The 26,872-nt window shown below is 41.4% G+C and overlaps 1 protein-coding gene across 2 annotated transcripts in view; it reads left to right on the top strand.

Annotated features, from left to right (window-relative positions):
- LOC131043065 (ALBINO3-like protein 2, chloroplastic) overlaps positions 1 to 26,872 on the top strand; it is a 230,453-nt gene that overhangs the window by 138,201 nt on the left and 65,380 nt on the right. Inside the window, exons 8-10 of one of the 2 annotated variants that reach the window (XM_057976409.2) lie at positions 8,970 to 9,017; positions 23,547 to 23,694; positions 23,851 to 23,899. In XM_057976409.2, the coding sequence (XP_057832392.1) occupies positions 8,970 to 9,017; positions 23,547 to 23,694; positions 23,851 to 23,899 (245 nt within the window). Of the gene's footprint in view, positions 1 to 8,969; positions 9,018 to 23,546; positions 23,695 to 23,843; positions 23,900 to 26,872 lie in introns of both variants that reach the window. The other variant, XM_057976408.2, reaches the window with a different exon arrangement.

A 26,872-nucleotide genomic window follows, 5' to 3' on the forward strand; every position in this document is an offset into this window, starting at 1 on the left:
ATAAGGTCTAACAAATATGCAACACAAGAAGAACACAAAATTTATGTGGAAACCCTTATGGGAGAAAACCATGGCAAATTATTGCTTATATAAAACTTCTATTAAAAACATTGAAGGCACCAAGGCACCAACTTACAGTAGACGCTATTGTGCCTTGCACACACTCCCCGTCGTCGACAGGGGTCCCCCCTCCTTTCTTGGTTTTCCGTCTCGTCCTGAGTAGGAGGCCTGGTAATTCGCAAAGAGGTGATACAACAACTAAGAATTTGAATGATGAGAGGATGACCAGCCTAAGTTCTAGGTACTGGAGTGTTTACATCTTGAAAATGAGAAGCAAAATTTTGCATCTAAGTCAGATGACCAAGCCACCAAGGGGGTTTTGAAAATTCAAAGTTTGCAAAATGATCTTGAAGCCGAGTTGAAAATGTCTTTAAGACCTCTCGAGAGCCAAAATTGGTCTCTAAGGCCAGAATGCGAGTTCAAAATCTCTAAGGCCCAAAATCGGCCTCCAGACCAAAACACAAAGTCGTTGAAAGCAAAATCGACCTAAACACCAAAACGTTACAACGCAAAAGTTCAAAATCAGCTTTGTAAGCCGAAATGCATTCAAAAGTTTGAAAATCGGCTTGATAGGCCGAAATGTGAGAAACAAAGCAAAGGTAAAAAAAGCTTACAAAGTAGCCTTCTAAGCCGAAATTCATTAAAACCCACAAAATCGGCCTCCAAGGCCAAAATGCAAAGTTCAACGAAGTTCTTCAAAATCAGCCTCTAAGACGAAAATGGGAGAGAATAAGAAAATCGCGAAAATATCCAAAAGAGTTTTAAAACGTCTAAGCTCGCGAAATCGGATTTCAGGCCGAAAATAGTAAAAAGAGGTCAAACTTGCAATGAGAGCTTATGAGCTGAAATTGAAATAATGATTCAAAATCGTAGAAAGTCTTCATTTTTCCTGAAAATGGATCAAAGTAGAAAGTCTCGCAAACAAACCAAGTAAGCCAAAAAAGTTAAAATCACAATATAAGAATTTGGGCCGAAGATGAAAGAGTCTTAAAACCCAACCAATTCGCAAAATGTCTTTCAAGGCCGAAAAACTTCGAAGAGTTCAAGTTTGCATTATAAGAGAAAAAGTCGAAAAAGGCAGGGAGGGTGTTAAGTTAGAATTTCGTGAAATGATCCAAACACCCGAAAGGTAAAGACACCAACTCGCAGATCATTCTAACATGTCGAAAAATGTATGAAGATTAAATCACGTGATATATGATTCATCAGAAAATTGCGCGATAATGCCAAGTTGCTTGAAAACTTCAGGTTTTCCACAACTCGCGAAATAATCTCCTTATTAGCCGAAATCATTCAAAGTTGAAAATTGCACAATAGAGGTATTTGGCCCGAAAACGATTATTCAAGGTAAAATCACGTGAACAAGATTCATCAATTTAAAGTTTGGAATGATGGAAAGTTTAAATGAGATTCAACATTGTCCATCATTTTGCAGAGTGAAAATCACACAAGATGTGTGAAAGGCCCGAATTTTATAAAGCATGGAAGGCGTGCAAAGCCAAAAGGAACCACACACTCTAGTATAGATGCTCGAATTCCATCAAAGGGCCCATACATTTCAAAATCACTCATTCCACGCCGAAGGTTAGATCTATCGAATCCCTCCTAAAACGGATTGAAAGTCGAGTTACATACAATTGGAGAGGAAGAGGGGTTTGAGCTCAATCATTTTCCCCAAAGTCGCGCATTTTCATCTAATTGCCTGAATTTCATGTTAAGGAGGTATGTGTGTCTAGACCCCAAACTCGCCCTTTGCCAACGTTTTGTGAGTTCGAAATAAATCACGCATTCTACAAAATCGCTAAGTGTGGCCTCAGGCAAAAACAAGAAGTCACAGATTCTTCAAAAAGGCGTTGTCTCCAATAAGTGGATCAGGCCGAAATCACAAGATCTCTCCAAAACCGTTAGAGTCAAAACCACGCCACTTCGGGTTAGTTTACCATCAGCATTTGCAATCAATAAACCTCTTCATTGCATTTACAAGTAAGTCCGAATTCTCCTTTCAGATGGTTAACACTTTGCAAGATGGTCATGTTTCAAAAACTAAGGTTATTATGTTGCCACATTGTGTAAAATCTTGAGAATTAAACCAAAGCAAACAGCAACTTAACCATCAAACTATTAGAATTAGCCTTGTAGTCAAAAATCTTCAGACTTATGCAAAATTTTAGAATTCTGGTCCGAAACTGTGAAACGCATAAGGATCATCTTTCTGGTCATTTGCACGCAAAATCATCTTCAAGCAATTAGCATACAATTATCAAAGCATTGAAATGCTGAGTTGAAAGCCAGAACGTTTGCAACTTTCCGCCATCAGCAATAAGGAGTAACATTTTGAAAATCTGCTCCAAGAACAACCATTAACCAAGCCAACTTGATTTTCAGCTTCAAATTGCATTTAGCTCCCAGATGATCAGATTTAAAAATTGTTTAAATGTCGTGTTTTAGCAATGTTTTCAAATTTTGATTATCTCATTGATCGTCAATTTTAATGCTAACGCTGTCTTTTGGCCTTGCTAACCCATTTTTTTTTACCTTAATATCGTCTCGTAATCCGTTCTAGTTGTGCAGGATAGATGCCTAAATCAGCGACAGAGTCATGAAAGGCACTTGATGCAATTGGAACATCGCGGATTTCCAAAGTTGATATTCCCCGCAAGGTTGAAAAAATGAAGTACCAGTACCAAGGAGGAGGAGTCAAGGAGTCAAAGGTCCAGAGTATGTGGGACAACATAGGTGATACGGACCTGGGACATATTGATATTCAGGATTTCAGGAACAAAGTGTACTCTCCTAACGCCTATGGCAAGCCCAGACGGATGATGGAGAGTGGCATTGCTTAGGCAGCTGGTTTCCCTTCGGCCCCAGAATTATGAATTAGTGGTTGAGGCTGCTAAACATCATCAGCCGAAAACCAGATTGGTGGTATTGAAGGGGATGGTACTGACTGACTTCACACCTGAAGCCCTTGGGGAAGCATTTGATATCCCATTTCCTGGTGATCCCATTGCCACAACTATCGATGAGGCTCAAATTGTTTATGACATGAATCCTGTTAAGTGCAAAACATTGATAAACTAAGAATGGTTCAGCGAGAGAAGATCACCAAGCACTAGAATCAGTAAAAGACCCTCAAAAGTGATTTCCACAATGAGTATGGTGATATGGTTACCTTACTCAGTCGGGTTATGGGACTTCCTCAATCCAATCTCTTTGAGGAATGTATGTTCTACTTCACTGAGCAAGTCTTCGCTGGGAAGTCTAAGTTCGACTGGGCTTAGATCATCAGCGACAATATTCATGCACAACTGGTTGAGCTTGAAGAGACAAGGTACTTTGTCATAACTTCCTACTTGGTCTACATGTTTGCTCGACACCAACCGTTGCTGGGATTAATTAAGAAAGGTGAGATTGGGAATAGGCCGAATCAGTTGAAAGTATACAACTGCTACCCTTAGTTGCATTACTATGACATTGCCCAAAGAGAAAAGAATAACATCACATATGCAATTGGTCAGTACGAGTGTCATTACGAGCGTGTTAATGACGCTTTTACAATGCGCCTAGTTAGATTAATGCAAGGAGGATTGCATATAAGGCTGTCAAAATAGGCTACCATCCTGATCGAGAAATACGGTGCATGGTTCATCCAGTTCCCCAGATTCACCTACATCAAAATAGCAGGCTTTGAGAGAACACCATACCGGCTTTTGCGTTATCCATCAAATAAATTAGTCCTCATGGAGGTAGCAAGGCAGGCACACCCAACAGGTAGCTTACTCAAAGACAAAAAGCAATTGGGGTTCACCTTCCCCATGATTTTGGGTAATCTTGATGCGCACTTCAAGAACTCGGTGCAAGCTGAAGGATCGTTTGCTGAATTGGCATCCTATTGCTTATAGGAGCATTTCCCTAGGAAATGCTTTGACCATGATGGATTGGGAAAGAAGTCCTACGACAAGCATTACAGGGCCAAGGTATTGATTGAGGACTATTGGGGCAATTGTTCAAATGACTTTGAGGTCCGTCGGCGAGAATATTCAAGGTTGAGTGTTCAACAAATGCGGCTTTATGAGTATCGCCAGGTCCTAGATCAACTAACAGACTATGGAAATTGCTTGCAAGTCCGGGAATTTGAAGCAGTCAAGGACTTCCCGCCAGCCATTGATTGGACTCAGGACCCAATCACAGATTTTGAAGCTGTCATGGAGGGTCCAAGAAGGTACATAGATAACTGGTTATCGCAACAAATAGAGAGGTTGACCCATGAAGGAACCCAATTCACATATAATTTGATGGTAGTCTCGACTCCCAGTCTTCAGAGGACGAAGGAACCTCAAGCATGCCAAAGGAAGAGGTTGAGAAACCTGAAAAGAAGAGAAAGAAAGAAAGTGCCAATAGAGGGACTTGAACATCGAAAAGGACAAGAAGAGAAAAGATCCCAATCAAGAGTCCAGAGGTTACTTCCTCATCCAAGGACCCCAATTCGGAGGATGATGTGGTTGAACTTGATTACATGCCCACTCCACCTTCGCAAAATGATCCTGTTGCACTCGAGGCAAATGATCCTCAAATACAAAATGAGCAAGAAGCAGAGGTGAGGATCATTGCTTTGGATAGACCTAGAAATCAGGTCGAGGAGGGAGAAATTGCACCTGGTCAAAGGATTGGTAAACAAGAGCTCATGCAAGAGAGTAGGCATGAGTTGTAGTAGGAAGGCAGCAACAAAGATGACACCACGGTTGAGGGAGAACAGAAAGAGGATGGAACTCAAGAACCCACCAGGACTGAAGAGCAGCCATTACTAGAGGATACCCAACAGTTGCTCAGTGAAGTGGGAGAGAACTCAATTGTGAGTAAAGGATTGGATATTGCACTCATTCCTCCTCTATCTGATCAGTTACGGATAAGCAACGAGTCAGCTGAGGCCTCCAAAGAACAGAGTGGGAATCTAGCAATTGCATCTGGACAGACCATCCCTCAAGACTGGTTGATAGCTCGTGCACGGCGGAAAGCGGCTGTCAAACCACCAATTAACCTGGAGGATATCTTCTCTCGAATAGGAGAAATAAAATCCAAAGGTAGGAAAAAGCTGAAGACTTACTCCAAGATCACTAAAGATGAGCAAAGGAATCACATGATTCATATTGCTGCCCACCTGCAGACAAACCAGCAGATCGGATTGCATTGGCTGATTACAATGTCACAACCATCCCAATAGGGCAAGCAACCAAAGAGCAGGAGAGGGAAGAATTCAAAGATTCCGTGCAGAATATGCTCAGACAACTCGACGAAATGACCATTGAGAGAGATATGTACCGGGCTTGTGTTGAGCAAGCTGAGGGGTACATAGATCACCTATTGAGACCGCTGTAGCATGCCGCTGAATCCCATGTACCCCCATTGGCACTAGCATGAATGACGACAATTGAATTTGAAGGGGTGCGTGACACTGCCAAGGTCGTCTGGGAATGGATCCAGGGCATTAAAGTAAAAGGAAAGAAGATTATTAATTATGTGTTTGAAGTGACAAAGAAAAATACAAGCAACACAAATAAAGATGCTGGAGGTACAAAGTGAGTACGCCAAAATTCAGGATATGGTTGGCTTAGCTCAACCACTCATGAGGGCTCTTTTCTGGACTCACACTCGGATTCCGACACTACACTCTATCCTAGATCCCTATGATGTGAATACTTTGAAAGAGTGGTATTGGATTGTCAGCATGAAGATGGACATGGCAGACATTGTTAGGAAAATTCGGGAGGAATGCGAGGACTTATCTCATATCGAAAATAGCGGTGAAAATATCCATAAGGCATTGGTCATTGGCTTGATGGATGCCATGGAGGATACTAATGTAGTGTCACGATGGAATGCCAGGTTGAAGCCCAATAAAACTTCATACTTTGTGGAGGACATAGAGATAGAGTGCATCAGCAAGCTGCACACAGACATACTGCGCTTCGAAGATCAACAATTGGATTGGTGCGAGCGGCTAGGGATAGTGGACTCTCATCTTGAGGGCATGCAGTTCAAAATGGACAATCCTGCTTTTCCCTCTAATGAGGAATTGTTCCATGTTTGTATAAAATTTCTGGAATATGTTCGGGAAGAACGCGTGGCACATTGAGACATCTGGAAAGGTTACTTGCGTGAGGAAGTTGAATTTTTGGAGAAAAAGTCCACTTTGGGGAAGAAAAAAGTGCTTTCTTGAAAATATTTGTTTCTTTAAAATTCTAAATGCACTTTTTCAACATAAAGTTTCTTTCCAACTACCAAAGTCATTGTAAGTTTTTGAGCTTTGCGCAAGTGCACTTTTTGGAGCAACTTTATGTTTGGTAGCTGGTAGTTATTAGTTACTTTATGGTTGGTGGTGATATTTTGTTTTCCATTTATGGGTATGGGCAGCCCTGTTTCATAGGATGAATCTGGGCCACTTGTAGAATCAAATCCTAGCCATTCATTCATTTTGACAATCTATATAAGGCATAGTCCCTTCCTTCTTTGTAGTAAGAAATTGTGGATTGTTGCAAAAGCTCTGCAGAAATACATTCAGACTTAATGGGAATTAAAGCTGTTACTGTTTCATGTGAGTGCATGGTCTATTTCTTCACTCTTTAAATTTATGTATGCATTTTGCTTTACAAAATAATATGTGCAAGTTGATATCTGATAGAAATCTTCGTTCATACCATTAAGGATTGGCTGATTGCCAATTCCTCTGAATGGTTAGTCTGAACTTATTAGTATGCTTAGTTTGGTTTTTGAACATGGAATGTACGAATCTCTCAAATTTAGTGTTTATGTTTGAAAACTTGAAAATCTGTTTCCCCTTTGGAGATTGCATCAATTTTATGTAGTTGTGCGAATTGCTGGCAAAATAAAAATTTGATTATCGCAAGATTTCTATCTATTAGCTTGAAGGTGTTATTTTTTAGGTAGATTAATTAGGCATTTTCTCCCTTTTTTCCCTTACCTTTTCGCTTTTTTTTTACCAGAGTTGAAGTCCGAGCAACATCTTATTAAAGCAAAATCAGATGAAATCAAAACTGTAGGATCTTAGGGAACCTGTGCGAACAAAACCAATTCTGTCTAATCATAAGTCCCCTTTGTGTTTCCAACAAAACACATCAAACTGTTGAGCTATCCTGCAGTTAAGACTTGACAATCGAAACCTTGATGTCGTCCCCATTGATCAACTAAAACAACATTAGGGATTTCTTTATCTCAAGAGAGGATAGGATACATAGCATCCTATTTTGCGTTGATTGGAGAGAGTTGTAGCAACATGACTTTAGCCACATCAACAGATGCCAATCCCCTTTTGTAGAATTTGAGAGCACCAACCCATTGGAGACTAGGAAAACACATGTATACTAAGAGGGGTGAATCAATATACAATTTTTTTTACTTATTTAAACTTTAACAATCATAGAGCAATAATCAATTGTATTCACACAAGTAAGATCTACCAATGGAGAACATAGGATGCACACACAATTTTACATGGAAATCCTAATGGATGGAAACATATATATATCATTGGACACCAATCCAGTAAGAGACTCCAATATCTTTCACAATAAGGCTCCAACCTTTGATCTCTTTACAAAATAATATGATGAGGAAAAACTTCTTGATCATCAAGGCTTCATGAATCTGCTCAAGATCTTTAAATCACCACAAGCAACTTTCATACAACTTTGACAAAATCGCCCTCAAGATGAGATTAATTTAATCTCATAATTGAACTCAAATAAATAATATAAATCTTCTGTAATAACTTATTTCTGATCTTCACATATCAAAAAAATATGCTTGAATTACATACTAAATGAACCTCACAAGACCTCATATTTATAACCCTCCAAGAACAATCTTTCACCAATGGATATACCTCCTTAATGAGGTTGCTCAAGGTAGCAATTGTAATTTAATTTTTTTTTTTTTTTTTTAAACTCTTGTTGCCCAAGGTTCTAAGGTTGGTCATCTGTAGACAAACATAATATGCCTGCATTTTTTAATTGTTTCTTAGTACTGTATACATAGTACTATTTACCAAATTGAAGGTGGTGAATAACATAATAATTGTAAAATATGAAAAATCCAAGATACTTTTAAACATGTAGGATTGTCTTTTAAAATTTATGATAAACACATCTGCTTGCAGGAATGACAAAGCCAAAACTTTCCATTATTGGAAATTCTCAAATAAATGGATAACTTTAGGCAATATAACATCCAAACCAAAGGCCTAGATACCACATTGGTAAGCATGGTCATATAATGTTATATACTTACGTTGATAGATGGCCTTAACTTTAAGCTATTTATAGAATGTTTGATTGCAGCAACATAATTCTGTTAATCGGAAAGAGCTATCACATTGGCCTTATGACTATAAGGCAGCACACAAACAACTAATCGGATTCCCTTAGATTAAACCCATGATTTAGAAATATCCAAATAAATACAAACAACAAAAAATTTGGTTAAAGGCAGAAAAAATTTAAAAAGAAAGATTGTAGAAAAGAGAAGGATATTATTACAAAAATTTGTCCCAAAAGTTATCTAGAAAATTGAGAAGAAAAACAAATCAAGAAAAGAAAATTGAAACCCAGAAGATGCAAGATAAACGGAACTTAGTATAACAAAGTGCAGGATGAACATAGTAACCACAAGAAGATAATTTGACAACGACAGTTTAAACTTTAATCATCATTAGAACTTGCTTGAGGTGAAAGTGAAGTGAGATTGTTTAACTCAAGTAAAAGAGGAAAACCAGTTTATGACATAGATATAGTATATATCTGCTTATTTTCTTTGCAGAAAATATGATTTGACACAATGTTTATGCTTGTTCCTGTCACAATTTACCAATTTTTATTTATTTATTTGGATTGCAGGGCGTTCTCATTTTCATGTTAACCAATTCCACCTTCTCAACAATGCAGGTTGGTATGTTTTTCTGATGTTCCCCATGTGTTGCCAAAGCAGTGTTTGGTGGTATTGGTTGTTAATGACATACTTCTGGTGTCATACTTATGTGTTAGTTCAGAAAAATCCAAGTGGATACATCATCTTACAAATATTTTCTGAAATTAATATTGTATGTTTGGTTATGAACTGATGTTCTAGCAAACAATCTGGATTTATTATATTCTTTTCCTGAAAAGTTAATGCTACTGTTGGTAAACATATATAACTGCACGGAGTCACTAAACAAAACATGCAAGAATGAATCACAGTACAATTCATCAAAATTGTATCCCATGGTAGTCTAGCTTGTGGTTTGTTGGTTGAAAATTTTGTACACCTCGGGGATGTGCAAAATATTGGTTTCAGCCACAGTGTGTGAGTATGATACTCTCCTAATTTAGGGAAGGCTCCCCCTATTTACAAACTAAACTAATCTAATATGGTTGGGACATCAATCTTTCTTCTTCTTTCAAGAAAAACTATACTCTTTTCTCTTCACAGAAAAGTAATAGCAATTGGAAATAAATAACAACAAATATCAAAATGAGAATTTTTTGTAGGATTTTTGGAGCATAAAGGGAAGCAAAGTTTCCATAAAAGCACAAAGACCTCTGTCACTTCTCCAGGACGGGAAAACAAAAAGAAAGCTCAGTGTCTTCAAATATTTATTCTCCTATCAACCTTTTTAGATGTTTTTTTGCTAACTAAGCACAATATGTAGCAGCTCAAAGTCTAACTACATGATGCACTTCACCTTACATGCACAAGTCTTAAAAATAGAAGCAGCACAAAGTCTACAACCTATCTTCCCACTTGAGCTTTCTACACTAACTTCAAATATGATAAGCAACTCAAAGTCTGCAAGACAAAATCTGAAAACCAAACATATAACTCTAAATACAATTAGCAACTCAAAGTCTGCAAGATTGAATTTAAATCCCTCTTGAACAATAGAACAAAACTCACTATAAACTCCAGAAAATGTTGTCACATAACAACTTGAATTGGCACAAAGTCTCAACACAACTTGCCTCTTTTATTGAAAGCAATTTGATTTACATCTAAGCTCAAAGACTTAGAGTGCACATACAAATTGACATAATTTTATTGCATTAGCAAAAGATAAAAATTATAATAGACCCCCTCAAGTATTTATAGGAGAAGAGACCTGAGAAAAAGGTGGGAGGATCCCAACGAACTTGAAAAATTCTCTCAACCACCATAATTTATTCCAACTATTAACTAAGACTTACTCAAAATTCCAAGTCCTATTCTAAATTGACTTGTAAGTAATCAGCTTACTTGTAATTACAAAAGTGCAAGTGATAAACTTGCAATTACAAAATTGTTTTTTACAAGTAAACTTGTAAAAAAAAATTTACAAATACACAATTGAAATTTAAAAATGATATATCCTCATCCTCAAAAAGCAGTTTGATGCATCTAGACTCCGTATTGCAGCAACTTAGACAATATAATTAATGCTTGCATTAATTATTAAATTAGCTCCCATGATGAACTCGCCTAGTAGAAATAACATTATGACTTAAAAATGGCCCCATTATTATTCATAATGAATAATTAAAATATATGTGCTTTGGACTTAAGGTTTTTGGGCTCCATCTTTAATTTTCCAGAGTCATTATGATTGTGGCAGTGGTCACAATTATCCTTCCTTTCAATGAGAACTTGAACCCTTTGTTCCCTATGACATGGATGCATTTGCAACAATCTACTTTTTGCTCTTAACTTGACAATGAGCAATCAGCAGGAAAATGCATGAAAAAGTGTTGACATATGTGTGTTCTATCTATTATGAACTCAAGCCCCCATCTTTCTAGCATCATAAACTTGGCCACAATCCTTCGAACCAACAAATAATGCATAATACGTTATGCATAAACTTTTCAGAAATCCTCTTATGTCACAAAAGCTTTTCAACTTGAACATTGTGCTGATGATTCTTAAGCATCATGATGAAGTATGATAGCACAAATGCAGCATCCTTATCTGCAAGAACTTGTGGTTCTTGCTCATAATATCTTGTTGTGAATGTTTCCATCATCCTCTATATTTTTTCTTTGTGACTCTCCAGGCAAACAACAGGTTTCAAGGAAAGTGTGAAGGGCTGTGTCTATGCTCACGTCAGCAAAGTCAAATGGTCTTTTTTGAAAATTCCTGAAGCATCTCATATGCAAAACATCATGATTTCCCAAGAAATCGCCCAAAAGGTCCAAGCCCTTTTGTAACTCTTTTAGATAATGGAAATATCTCCTAAACTCACTGTATCATTATATCTGATATTTGCATTAATAATACTGACCTGTAAAGCAAGTTGTGACTCAACAATATGAAGCATATTTGGCAAAGGATGAGGAGACAACTCCCAGACCATGCAATGTGCCACAAAGATGTTATCATAATTCAACCACCAGATATATTTCTCACGCCAAAAATTGTGGATGAATCTTCAAATCTTTGCTACATGCCGCTGTTTCTGCTTCCTTTCCTGGAACGTGGATCATTATGGGAGCAATAAATTCCTGATTTTACACCATGTCATGAAGCCTTGGACTTACTCAACTTGAAATAGCAGAAAAACCTAACTCCTTTCAAGCTACATACCCTAAAAATTCAAGACGAGTCTTCAACGTGAAGGTCAATAAAGAGGCCTAAATCTTTACACAAGATATTTTTTTAAGTCTTTTACACAAGGATTTTCGAATTATGACTTTTTCTTAAAAAACTTTTAAACCTTCTAAGACTTTTAAAAAATGGCAATTTTGGCAAAAATGTTAAAAGTAACATATCTCAGCAATATATCATTTCTTTCTTGGTGAAATTTATCTTTCTGTGGAAGCTGTTTGGTCGTGATCCTTCTGTGGGAGTTTGCAAAATCCAACAGAGCTTTGACAACATAAGCAACTAGCTCAGAACACCTGCAACATGTTCTTCTGGACCATGGAAACCTGCTTCTTCACTTACAACAATAAAAGTTTGAATAAATATGAACGTTTGAATCAGAAGCCAATGCCTCTACAGTGTTTGTCTTTTTTGTCTTTTTCCTCATTCTTTGCAGGCACCATCAGGAAGTTCTAATGTCAGAAAATGCATAATGAGCAATCAAAATGCTTCATAATACACTTACTGTCTCATCACAAGCCTACGACAGAGTGACAATTTGAAAATCATTGAGATGTTTTCAAAAGCGCTGTGGTATAGATGAAATTGTTTCTTTCAGCAAAGAGGAGATTGTGAATTCACCACAGAAGGCACAAGTTCACTAAGAATTTTGCTGCGTATAGATGCCAGTAAATATGCTTATATTGTCTTTTGCTAACTTGACTATCTGAACCCCTCTGTCAAGAAATCCCTGAGATTGTCTGGATCACCCAAAATATGCCTCTGACTGGAGACCGTACTTTCAGTAACAAAACACACCAATCATAGACAAAATCCTTCTTCCATGGACTAAGACAACTCCATGACTGAAAATGATAACTGCAACAATCCTGCAACAACTGCAACAACCTTCTGTGGCATGCACCAGTGTTCTGTGTTCCATCTTACCTTGATCTGTAGCAGCTGCAAGTCCTTCTCAGCAATGGGCTATGATCCATTTTTCAGATTGTTTATGACTGCTCTTAAGGCATTTGCAAGCACAATAAACGAGCCTTTTATGTATATATTTTTCCAGTGTTCTAAGGCTGATTCTGATTGGCCTTGTCTCACTTGGTAATAATTTTTTTTTTTGTTCAATTGTTATAAAATAGCTTTACTTTTCCTTTCATAGTCTTTTCAAGTAGGACTGGATCCTTCTAGTCATAATTGGAAGTGAAACTTACCTGGATCATTTTGCAGACCACTCATTATGCAGATTTGTCCATCTCATTCACCCTTTTGTGCCTTTCTGCAACTTATGCCTCTAAATAGTTCCCAAGTAAATGTCCTCTTTGACCCGAGTCATTCACCATGTAATGAGGCAAGAAAGGGTGTGCCCTGATGATAGATCTGAAGCATCACATGGGATCAAGTGGGCTGGAACAATGATTTTTTTTTGGTTTCTGGTCTCCCAGTAAATCACCTAATAAACTATTTTGTCTAAATTTGAAAAGTGATAAATCATTTTTTAGAGTTTCCTTTTCTCTCAATGTAACCTTTAAAGCTGTATGTTAGTGTCATCAATGCAATTTAGGTTAAGGTACTTTATGGAATCCAATGACTGCAAAGCTTCTTTTGGCTATTGCAGCTACCACTGAAAAAATACAGGTAAGACTGAACTTCATATAGTTAAACTGCTTTTATGTAGGGAAGAACCTTGGCAATTGTTTTCCTTGTAGGGTGTCAAGTTAAGACATTGCATAAATGACAAAAGTACACTAAATATATGGAACTCACAAGTTTTCTATTGATTCATGATAAGACAATACATACAATGATAGCAATATGTTCGACTACAATAGCATGTCCAAAGACTGGAAACAAATACAATATAAAGGAGTCTGGTCAGTTACCCGGTGCCAACTGCCGACAAGCGACGGGTTAACTGCCGACGCTAACACAATTTACCTTAATGCTTAATTACCCGACAACATCATCCCCCCCAAAAAGAAATGTTGTCTTCGGACAACAAACAACCAAAATGGGAATGATGTACAAGCAAAACTGAAACCCAAAACAACAAATCACTGGGGAGGGCAAGAGGGCGTGCCTGAAGAAGGGGCCGCTGATGTCGAAGCCAACTGCCCCTGCAACTGCATCACCTGATTAGTTCGATAAGCAAGGTCCTGCTCGGCCACCAATTGGTGATCCTATGACCGCTTCACCCTGAATACAGCCTCCATGAGCTCCTTTTGCTTCGCCTCCAACTCTGCCTTAAGGTTGGTAACGCGGTTCTCTATTGTGGTCCTCATCTCTGACTCAGCTGCCAGTGCTACTGTCACAGAGCTCAATTCTCTCTGCACCATGTCCAGAACTTCATCCGCACAGTCGGCTCGGGCCTGCTCCTGGGCCAACTCCGTCTCCAACGAGAGGATGCGAGCAGCTAGCTCCGTAGCTCTATCTGCCTGGATCTTAGCCTCCCGGAGTCTGTAATAGCCATCCTGCATAGCCTGCTCAATCTGTCTCACCAAAGTCTGCACTCGACTCTCTCCGGCCACCTCCTGAAACTGCCACTCTGCTCTCATCTCAGGTAGGTCTATGGTCGGCCATCCCCGTGCCTCAAAGCACCTTTGGAATGCCTTTCCTACCCCCTTAGTAGCAAACTCACGTAGGCTCTCCAAGGCTGGCTGAACAATGGATTCCTCAACTGTGGAGGCTACCAACCGCTGAACTGCCCCTCCATCTCGGCAAAAAATTGTGCTATGGCAGTAGGCTGGGTCCTCCCTACACCTCCATCCTGAAGGCCCATCTGTGAAGGTATCTCCTCTTTGCCACTAGTGGGAAAAACAAGCTTTGCAGGATGCTCCACCAACTCGACTACCTCTACCTGCGTAGGATGATCCCCCAAATTAACTACCTCAGCCAGTGTAGGATGGCGAGGTGTAGCAGGTGGTGGCCCCACCGGAACTATGGGTGTGGCGGCATACTGGTCCAACCATGTGTCTGTGTCCTCCACTACTTCCCCACTGTCCTTTGTCTGCCCCATGCCTTCCGTCCCTATTTCCTGTTCTGTGATAGGTGAGCGCACTGGAATACAAGGAGTGGTGGTCACTGCAGGTGTCTGCATTATAGGACAAGGATGCCTCTGCCCGAATGCTAGAATGGCCACCCGAGGAAGGACTCTTGTCGTCACCCCAGACGAGGAAAGTGGTGTCAATTCCTCGTCCACGTGTAGGAATGCTGGTGTGAATAACAACTGCCTTGCTCGAACCCCCTCTCCTAGAGGTCATGCCACACCCCCTGCTGGCAGCCCGCGGGTTCCACGTGGTACCTGGCCAAAAGACACTGCGCAGCCGCCCTCTTCCGCACCAGGGGTCCCTGTCGCCACCTCTACTTCGGCCAGCTCCGAGAGTCGGAAAGTATTGTCCCCTCCAGAACACCTCGATGCCTCCTCGGACTCCACACTCTTGTCTGCACTACTCTCTGCCTGTCCTGACTCGGTGTCACTGGCCGACACCACCACCGGGACTTGCCTTCTTCTCTTCCTGTTGGTCTGACCCTCCCCACTAGCCGTGAGTGCGTCCAACTTCGTCCAATAGAAAATAGCTGGTTGCAAGGAATCAATGCAGTCTCGTGGTCGCCACCCTCTCAGATTGGCTGGTACTTGTACTCGTACGAAGTCCAAAAACAACCTGATGGCATGTAAAAAACTTTGTGCTTCAGCATCAAGAAATTGTGGGCTCTATTCGACAACAAACTCGCCCAATCATATACCGTGCCTTTCTTCAGGCTCTGCATCAGTGCAATCATAGGTACCGCTGCATCCGACGCCCTACTTGCGCCAGTTAATCGACTCTACATCAAATTGAGCAAGCACTGCCAGATGCTAGGTTTCAGTAATGTTTTCTTTAACCCTCTGCCTTGCGGTGCGAGAATCCTTGCCCAGTCGGTTGTCTTCAAGTCATCTCGGCACATTTCTTTTAACAGTTGCGTTTTCCGTTCTGGGGACATCTTTGTTGTATTTTTGTCAATCTTTCTCCCTTTATCCGGAATGCCAAAAACCCTCTCGAAATCATCCGGATTGAAAGAAACTATGATATCTGTAAGCTGAAACTTAAATGACGACGTATGCAACTCTGGATCATAGGTTTTGACCATAGTGTGCAAGCATGGTTCAAATTCCTTAATAGAAAAGATTGGCATTTGTACTGCGTCATGGACGCGTGCTTTGGCAAGGGCTACTTTGACCTTAATGTCGGCTGGGGTTAGGGCTGTTTCCCACCATTGTCTGCACGTACTGCGAGCTAGTCCCTCAAACGTCACTGTGTCCGGCGTGACTTTGTGCGTGCGTGCAACCTGCACCATGGCCTTCCCTCGGCTCGCATCCTGTTGATCACCCATAGAATCCTTTCCGTGTTGTCCTCTCCGAGTTTCCTGTAGCCTCCTTCGCCAATCTAATTTCTTCAACTTTCTAGTTGTCTGCTCCATCAACTGAATTTTGTTTCCTGGGGTACGCGTATAGCCAATTCCGTTGTGGTGGTACGACTACCGTAGCATGTATGGCGTGGCAAGTTTCGACCTCTTTCCCTGATGCAATGGTGTACGGAATATGGGCCTGTAGATCAAAACATCGTCAATTCAAAACCCTATGGACTTTTCTCTTTCCCATGGATTAATTTGCCTTCTTACGATTCCCCTTTTTTGCCCGTACCAATGAATCGTACGGTCTTTTTCATACATCAATGACCGTATGGGATTGTATGTCTTTCCTCTTTTCTAGAGTTGCATCCATACGGAGCTGTACGAAATTGTTTTGTACGAAAAATGCCGAGGTTCCTGGCCGTACGGATTTGTGTAGTTCGTTTGACGCCTTTGTCATTATGGATTTGTACAGAATTACCACGTACTAAAATGCCGTACGAATGTCTTTGTCCGTACTAATGTGTAACATTCCGTACTTGGCAATGCTTCTCGTCAATCTAGCAATGATTTTCGTCGATTTGGCAGTGATTTCCGTCGGTCTGGCAATGATTTCCGTCGATTTGGCAATGATTACTTGTAAAAGAAATATCACAAAAATGATGTGCGCCAAGGACTTCCGTGTGGTTCTGAAGATGGTAAATTGGTGTTGGTGGCAGGGGTGTTGCCCCTCCACCTTGCCCTGTACTACGATAGGGAGCGCACCTGGGGTGCTACCCCCGGACCCCGCGAGGGGTGTTGCCCTTAGATCCCCAGTTTATTTTTGAGCTACAATACACCTTTGAGTTGGGCGAAGGCATTGGAGAAGTCAATTTTTTTTGTTTTTGTTTGTTGTTTTTGTCTTTTTTTTGCTTTTCAATTTTCACGGTTTGGGCGTTCCCATTGTTTTCGGTACACCTTCAATTTTGAGCGATTGACTGCCTCGGTTATTTCCTTGCCGTCGAGCATCCATAGTTTAATGGCTCCGTTCGCTCAAACTTCGCGAACCTTAAATGGACCCAGCCACTTTACCTTGAACTTGCCAGGCTTTATTTCATTGCGTCCGTTAAACTTCAACACAAGTTGTCCTAGAGTAAACTGCATTTTTCGCAGGTGTTTGTCATGCCACGTTTTTTGCCTCTGCTGTGCTGTTTCTGTCGCCCATTGAGCCATCATTCGTCGCTCATCCAATTTGTTCAAGGCGTACAACCGCTCTCGAAGACTCCATGTCGCCTAGTCTGTTGTCAATGGCAATCTGAAGACTTGGCACCATGAATTCCACTGGCACCACCGCCTCCTGCCCGAACATTAACTGGAAGGGGGTCTGTCTTGTGGTAACCTTATACGTCGTCCGGTACGCCCACAGTACCGACGGTAAGCGTTCCTCCCAATCTTCCTTCTCCACTCCGCAAGACTTGTAAATCACAGAGACAATTATTTTGTTTGTCGCCTTGGCTTGCCCATTCACTCGAGCATAGTAGGGGCTTGATAAGGAGTGGAATATCTTTAACTCCGTCGTGAGCAACCGGATTATGTGATTGACAAAATGTACTCCTCGGTCACTCGTGAATTGGATTGGAATCCCGTACCGTGTAATAATTTGCTTGTAGATAAACCTTGCCGTACTGACGGCCGAATTGTCTGGCAGAGCCCATGCCTCGACCCACTTGGTCAAGTATTCTGTGGCCACCACGATGTATCTGCACCGTAGGGCTCGACTTGCCTTCAAAGGTCCGATGAAATCCAGCCCCCATCATTCAAATAGTTCCTGGGTATTGGACGGGTTGAGGGGCATAAAATCCCTCTTCAGCTGCCTCCCTGCCTGTTGGCACGTGTCACAACTCGTCACCCACTCCCGGGCGTCATTGTGCAGTGTCGGCTACCATAGCCTTGCCAATAGAACTTTCCTGGCCGTGGTGTCGGGCCCCATGTGCCCTCCTGCGGGGCCTTCATGTGCTTCCCGTAAAACACCTTGAATTTCTTCCTCTAGGACACATCGCCGTAGGACCTGGTCAGGTCCCTTTTTATACAAAAGGCCATTAACGAGTTGAAACGTCCTACTCCTTAGTACGAGCTTCCTTCGCTCCCTTGGTGGCATCTCTCTAGGGAATTGTGATGTCGACAGATATTCCCTGATGCTTGTGTACTAGGCAGGAAGGACGGCAATGCGAAATAAGTGGGCGTTTAGGAAGTCTTCATTTACTTCTTCCGCCGGTTCCCCTAACTTGATTCTAGATAGTTGATCAGCTATCACATGGCTTTTCCCAGGTCGTACAATAATGTTAAATGTAAACTCCTGCAGCAGCAGCAACCATCGGCTGATTCACCCCTGAATGATTGGCTTATTCACCAGGTACATTAATGCTTGGTGGTCCACATAGAATGTGAACGGCGTGGCCAGTAAGTAATATTTAAACTTCTGGACGGAGTACACCATCCCCAAGGCTTCCCTCTCTGTTGTACTATAGTTTTTTTCCGCTTTTGACAAGAGTCTGCTCGCGAAGTATACCGGGTGATCTAGCCCATGATCGCCAACCTGCGCCAGTGTGGCCCCTATGGCAAAATTTGATGCATCGACGTGTACATGGAACTCTTTGTCCCAATTCGGATATGTCAGGATTGGCGCACCTACCAATCGTGACTTCAGTTCCTAGAAGGCCTCTTCCTGAGCCGTCCCCCATGCGTACCGTTCACCTCTCCTCGTCAGCTTGTCTAGAGGGCAGGATACTTGAGAAATTTTTTTGATAAACCGCCTGTAATACCCTATGTGTCCTAGGAAGGATTTGACTCCCGTGACATCTGCCGGTGCCTCCATTTCCACTATCACCCGAATCTTGTCCGGGTTAGTCTTGAGTCCAGCCTTACACACTATGTGTCCTAATAGCTTCCCTTGAGGCACCATGAATCTGCATTTTTTGGGATTGAGTGCTAGGCGGGCTCGCCTACATCTCTCCATGCATTCGCCAAGTGCGGCCAGATGTGCATCCTGGTTACTGTAGATGGACCAGTCGTCAAGGAACGCCCTGAAGTTCCCTACTGACATCTTGTCAAATATGTGAAGGATTATCCGTTGGAATGTCGTTGGCGCATTGCATATCTCGAACGACATTCGGTTATACGCTACACGCCATCTTCCACTATGAAGGTCATTTTTAATTTGTCCTCTTTGGCAATGGATATCTGGTTATACCCAGAAAATCCATCCATAAATGAATAAATTTCATGACCGGCCACTTCCTCCAAGATGCTATCCATAAATGGTATTGGAAACGGGTCCTTTATGGTGACCGCGTTAAGGCATCTGAAATCCACGTAGATTCGGATCTGGTTTGCCTCCTTTTTAAGGGATATCACTATGGGCGATACCCACTCGCTGGTTTGCACTTTGAAAATAATCTCAGCTTCAAGCATATGCTCGATTTCATCATTCACTCTCGCAGCATAGTTTTTATTCATTTTGTACGGCCTCTTCCGTACAGGTACGGCCCCAGGTACGAGTGAAATTTGGTGTACGCACAGTTTTGGCGGCACCCCTTTGAGGTCCTTGTACGTCCAGGTGAATACAACCTTGTATTCCATGAATATTTTAAATGCGGCGGCTTTCAGGACTGGATTCTAGTCGTCGCCAACCAGGATGTTCCTTGGCTCTGCTTCCGTGCCGAGGTTTGTAGGTTTTACGGACTCTTCGTACCAGATTGGTTTCGTCATGTCAAACCTATGTGCTGGTGTCTCGTTGACAGGAGCATACCCTTTCGTGTATTCCCCGTACGCTAGCGGAAATTCATTTTTGTCTGGCTCCTCGTCAACCTCCAACATGTTGCACCCATACAGTAGCTCGTAGTCTTCCATTTGCTAGTGGAAGAGCCCATTAAGGGAAACGGTCTCATCTTCCGAACATCCTTGGATTCCCAGGATGCCTTCCTCATCTGGTTCCCTTTCATACTTTACTTTGTCAACTCCGCCCTCGCTGTCCGATTCCGATTCTGACGCAAGTTCTTCACTCACGAGTTGTGTTTTCAGGTCGATAATAAATTTTCGCCCGACTTTCTCCATGGACAGCGTGTTACGCTTCCAGTTGTGATTCGCTCTGGCCGCCACCAACCACCCTCTACCAAGAATAACGTCGTATCCTTTCTTGGCAAGCGGAATCACCACGAAGTCGAGGACAAATGGTTGTGTCCCGATGGTCACTTGTTGCGCCATGAGCGTTCCAAGAGGTTTGATACCATGTTGATCTGCTCCCTGTAAGTTGAAGGTTGATGGCCATAGTGTTGGCTTGCCAAGCTTCTTCTAGGTTTCTTCTGGAAGCACATTTACTCCCGACCCGTCGTCAACAATGGTGTCAATCAAAATGGTGCCAAGTATTCCCATTTCTACCACCGCTGGGTGCCGACCACTGTATAGTGTCAGCACCAATGGGTCTGTTGGTGTTCTGCTAGGAACATTCGTATTCCGGGTCACCCGACTCTATGGGGTTACTTGCACTGTACGTAATTGCGGCATTGTTTCCAGGAGGTCCTTCATCTTCACAGGTACTTCAATTTGCAGCATTTGATTTAGGATATTTTCCTCAGCCTCAGAGCGGGAAGTACTTGCCGCTTCTTGAGTGTTCCCTTGTGCCAACATTTCCTTCGCCACTTCAGCCTTCGCCTCCAACGCCCACTGCTTCTCCGTGTGGGGGTCCGGGTATGTGGCCTTCTTTGCCTGTGACTGTGTGATTGTCAATACCCGTTCCTCCGTCTTGTCAATGTTGAGCAGGTTCACTCCTGACTTTGGGCAAGTTCCATCATCGTGGTGTCCAGGCCCACACCATTTGCATAGTTTTTGTGGAGTTTCTTCTAAGGTGCATTCCCTGGCAAAGTGGCCCCATTGATTGCAGGCTCGACATTGGATCATTGGTCGTCCCTTCCCATCATATTGGATCTGGCCCCTATTATTATTGTTATTATTGGTCTTCCCCCCTTGCTGGTTGTTCCGGTATCCGCCAGCTGATGCATTATTGTTGGTGGTTTGCAAAGTTCCGGCGGCCGGCTGGTCTTGCGTGAAGAGAACTTGTTGGCTCCTGGTTTTCATATTGTAGGCACATTCCTTTGTCAAATGTCCGACAATCTGACAAATGTCGTAGAAAGCCTTCTTGGGGCAGGACCCCTTGGTGTGTCTGTCACTCCTACAGTTTGTACACCACACGTCGTTTTCTTTAGTCTTACTTGTACTCCCCTTCATGGCTTTGAATTCTTTCAGCATTCGTTCCATGTCCTTTTGGAGCGCATGCACCTTTTTGCTCGATTTGCCACCGCTGCTGCTTTCCCCCTCAGAGTCTTCATCATTGTTGGATGAGTATTTATTACTTTTCTTCTTTGACGTTTTGTGTTCGTTCTCAAGGTCCATCGCCCTATTATAGGCATCGTCATATGACGTCGGGGGTACAATTTTCATCTTCTTCCGTAGGGAGGATTTCAACCCTTCAACGAACCATCGTTTCTTCAACCCATCTGTGGGTTGGCTTTCCATTTTACCCAGCAGTTCTTGCCCGTACTGTCTCCTTGGGACCTTGTTTGGTACTGTATATCTCGGCTACAATTTCATTGTCATCACAGAGCAACTGAAACTCCTCCTTGAATTCCTTCTGTAGATTGGCCCATGTGGCCACTTTTTGCTTGTCAACATCGGAGTACTAATCTATGGCAACTCCGCGTAACGTGGCTGGGAACTGCTGTACCCACTCATCCTGGTCCATCATTTCGTTGGCGGAGCAAATAGTTTCACATGTATGGCAGTGCCGTACAGGGTCTTCCTTGCCGTCCCCTGTGAACTTTGGCAATTTCTGTTTACTTGCCATCCCACCGCTGGGTAGAGCTCCTCTGATGCCTTGTGTGCTTGTACCTGGTGATCCTTCGCCTACGCCTCCTGCACCTGACCCTCCACTCGTGGGTCCTCCGAAGAAGGTTGGTGACCTTGAACCGAACAAATTGCCTCCCGTACGGTACCCTTATGTTCCCTCGGCACCTTCGGCCGTATTGTCACCTTCGGTCATCTCCCTCCGGTTGGTTGTCCCCCTCTGGTTGTCCTCCGAAATGGACAAGTTCTTTAGTAGGTCTCTGGTAGCATCGATCAGGTTTAGATTTCGCCTTGTTTGTTCCACCAACTCTTCGCGACTTCTTATCCTATGGTGGTATTCTGGCGAACTGTAGAGTTCTCCTTCGGCACCCTCCGTGACTTCTTCTAGGTTCCCTTCGGGCAACCCTACAACAATGTAGAGAGTGTAATTCTCTCCGTCTATCTTTGCCTCTGAAACCTTCGTGACATCTCCTGGGTTCCCTTCGAGCAACCCCTTGGCCGGTCATCCGTCAGCAAGCTGCCTTAGCCTACGCCTTCGTTCTATCTGTTGTTTGAGATTCAACGCTCTTTGTGCCACTTCCCATTCGCCACTTTGTATCTTTTTTTTTTTGTCTTTATTTAGTATATTGGGCATAAATCACTTCCGTACACAACAGGCACATACCATGTACACAACCAACAAAAAAAACTTTTATTACTTCATCCCTCGTACATAATGTATGTCACTGACATACTCATTATAATGGGGGTGTTCTTATTTATTCTCACTGACCGTTAGAGTTCATGTATTGCGCTCCTCTTCTTGGCGCTCCCTAAATTCTCGTAGAATTTGTTGGTGTCGGTTCTCTCGGAAGATGTCTTCCCTTCGATTCTGGAGAGCCAAAAATCCTTGTGCCAAAAGGTTAGGCAGTTGGCTCATCAACCTATTCATAGCGGGGCTTACTCCGAGCGAACTTCACACAGCATCTTCTGGGACATCTTCGGCGGTGGCTTCCCTCCGTACGTGTGTTTCGATTGCCGCCTGTAGGATGTAGGAGAAATCCTTCGTGAGTGTCTTTTCGCCCTCGAACAATTTGTTGGGTTCTTTGTCAGGGTCACTCGTTCCTTCTGGTAATGGTTGTCCCATTATTTGTGTGCCATGTAGTACGTCCTTTTCCCATTGCTCCCAGGTTTTTACTTAGGCAACGCCGCCAAATGTTTTCCCCGTAGGGTGTTAGGTTAAGACATTGCATAAATGACAGAAGTACACAAAATATATGGAACTCACAAGTGTTCTATTGATTCATGATAAGCCAGTACATACAATGATAGCAATATGTTCGACTACAATAGCATGTCCAAAGACTGGAAACAGATACAATATAAAGGAGTCTGGTCAGTTACCCGGTGCCAACTGCTGACAACCGAAGGGTTAACTGCCGACGCTAACACAATTTACCTTAATGCTTAATTACCCGACAACAGCAATATGTAGTTTGGAATAGATAAGATGACTGAATTTTGGAGCTCTTGATTTCTTCATGATTGTGTCAAGAGTGCTGCTATATATTCAAATTTCTAGGAAATCTAGTTGTTTTTGGATAAATAATTTATGTGTGGTTTTGCAGATATTGCTCCAGAAGCATCTTGCGCACTCTATGATGTTAGGTCTAAGTGCACATCAAAAGAATCCCAAAATAGCTCAGGCAATAAGGCAGCTTAGAAATGGAGAAATGACAGACAAACTGTCCTCAGCTGACTTGCTTATGGTTAGTGGTAAATTACTGATACTTGTTAACGTGATATTTCTGTTGCTTTTAACCTGTGGAATGTAATTTTTGCTATATTCCCTGTTTAGGAATGATGATTTTTTCCTGCTTGTCTTGATAATTTAATTTTAAGTGCGATACTTGAAATATTTGTAGCTTGCAGCTCAACATGTAGCTGGGGGTCATCTGGAAAGTGCTTTGCAATTACTGAGGTATTGTTGTTACTTGTTATTGTCTGTTCTTTATTATCAAGAGAAGCAAACATGGAAGGACTGTCTATATTCATCATTTCTCTTGTTCGAGCATGTGTGAATGGGTAGGGAAGGAGGCATGTGGGTTGGTAGGGAGATGTGAGGGTGGTGAGGGTGGTATTCTCTTGTAAAGAATTCCTTATCCTGGTAACAACTGTTTGTAAGAAAAGTTGCATTTTCGAGTAACAAGACAACTGTATAGTCGCTTTATTTTCTACATGAACATCCTGAGAATACAGTAATCAGACTATTCTTTGCCATCCAGAAAGGGAAATTACGGGTGCTTGCTAATGGATACCTCAGTGAATATTCAGTTTTCCATCAATAAAATGGGTTTGCTGATGTGGTACCCTAAGGAAAAGACTCGTATATGATGTTTCGTTGTTTCTTAGTAGGCTTTGAAACAAATTAGATGAGTATGTAAAATCAGCCAAGAATGAAGTCTTGCAAGGTAATGCCCCCTATCGGGATATTCCTATATTTTGACCTAGAAACACCAAATGAAGTATCAATTATATTAAGGAAGTGCAATTTGCCACTTTAAGTCTTGATTTAGACCCTGCAACTAGGTTAGTTATCATTATGAAAGACGAGGAAACATATAATCAACAATATTATCAAGATAATCCTAATCATCATTGTAAATTACATAATGTGCATGTGGGATTCAGCAATACTTTACCTAACAACCTATCCCCATTATGGAGTTCCTTGGGAAATAATATAAGGTGCCTTGAGTATATTCCTTTCCCTCAAACCCAAGAGCACAGAATGACACCTGCCATTTGGCCTCCTGGCCCCCTTGGGGTTGGGTTGGTTAAAGTAATAAAGAGTATATATATATATATATATATATATATATAATCTAATATGCATAAATATCATAATGGCAAGAATAGCAACAATATGTTAACTGCTTATCATTCCTACATACTGTGAAGTGGAAGACCAGATAACAAGTCAGCAAGATCAGAGATCTAGGCATTTTGCATCATAGCAAATACTTGAACAGTATATAAGTCTGTTGACTGATTTTACTATTTATGAAACTGGAAGTCTGTTCCTTGATTGATTCCCTTATTTCTCTTTTTAGATCTGCTTATAACATATTTATGCATTTGCAGTTATACTGAGAATTCTGCATTTAGGATGGATTGATATATCTTATTTTCTGCCCCATCCCACTGTAGAACACAGGTTTACTACTGAGAGGAGGGGGAGGGGGCGAGGGTGTGAATCAGTAGCAAATGAATCTTAAAACTTTTTATTCAATCAATTACTTTTGTAAGATTGCTTCTAAACTGAAACTGAAATAACAATGCAAAGCAATCATGCATGGAACAACTGCACAAGATTTGATGTGGAAACCCAAGATGAGAAAAACTACGCTGAGTAATGCTGCTAGGATCTACTGTCCTAATCCAGCTTCACAGTTAAAACCAATTACAATCTTTAAGGGCACCAACCCTAAGGAGTCACCAAACCCCTATTTTAAGAGCACCAACTCTTTCAACAACCTAACTTCACAATCTGAGCACCAACTCAGAATCTTTGTGACACCAATCACAATTAAGAGATCATTACACAAGTTTGTTGTTACAGATCTGTGACATTAAATTCTACAGTTGCAATTTGAATAACAAATAAACCAAAAGATTATTCACTGAGTGTACTGTCCCCTTTTTAGTTCATTCCTATTCCTAAGTGATTAGCCTACCATTCTGACCCTCCCAGGCTAATGAGGATGGTTAGAGGGTCTTTTGAGGGTTGTGTCATCTCCAGTGCTCAGAGTTTTATAGATTTGGCCTTCGTTCGACTTCATTTGGACTCTATTTGCTCTGCTTACTATTTATAGTAAGTCAGAAGTATTAGAGATGAAACCTTCTATTTTTAGTAAGGCAGTTGCATGCATAGAGGATTGAATGGTTAACTTCCGAGTGCAGATGAAATTGAGAAATAATGTTTATTTGGGGAGTTATGATTATTTAATTATTAATAAAGTGAACACTTAATTAATAATTAATTATAATAAGGCATTTAATGTTATATTATAAAGTTATCAATTATATTATAAAGTTATTAATATTTTATCAAGAAGGGGTCTTTGCATCATTAAAAAGAGGCCAATTGATTATTTAAGCGGTGTGCCTAGGCCAAGGGGGTGAAATTAAGTTATAATGCCAACATTAAAAAAGTTTAATGAGTTAAAAAAGTGGTTTTTTGGAGAAATTCGACCCCCTCTTGGAGAAATATAAATATACATTGAAGAAGCCAATAAACTCATGATTGAGCATTTGTTATTCTTCTTTCTTGAGCGGTGGGAAGAAACCAAGGGTTTCCAACACTTCCAGCATTGGAGAATGTAACCTCTTCAATGTTTAGCAATCTTGAGGCTGTGAAATTATCAGCTGAATCATTGCTTGATTGTGGGCTTCATCCAGGAGTCCAATTTGTGCTAACAGGTGGAAGATTTCATCTAGGGTTTGAAGGATTGGAAGGTATATCTACAGCAGACCTGGAGATTCATATTGGCTGCCATTATACATCAGGAAATTAAGTATTTAATTGGCAGATTATACACAGCTACAGCAGGGATGTGTTTAATTGGCAGATTTTATACATTGTAGAGTGGAGACCATCATTTGCAGCAGGCATTTTGCATACCAGGTTCTCTAATTTTGCTGTCATAAATTCTGGGAATTACATGCTATATCTTTGTAACTATTTGGCGTGAGAATAATTAATAAAAGACTTCATTATGCTGATGCCATATAATCTCTAGTTTGCATGCTAAGTGTTTGCTAAAATGCCAATGGTGATATAGATGCATGTTCATCATCAATTAAAATCAGTTTTACATCAGCATTACGCTTGAGTTGCATCTAAAGAAGGAGATACAAGATTGCATGCCACATGTTTGTCTAAATGTCTATT

Source organism: Cryptomeria japonica, chromosome 7 (genome assembly GCF_030272615.1).
Source record: "Cryptomeria japonica chromosome 7, Sugi_1.0, whole genome shotgun sequence".
Classification (NCBI taxonomy): Eukaryota; Viridiplantae; Streptophyta; class Pinopsida; order Cupressales; family Cupressaceae; genus Cryptomeria; species Cryptomeria japonica.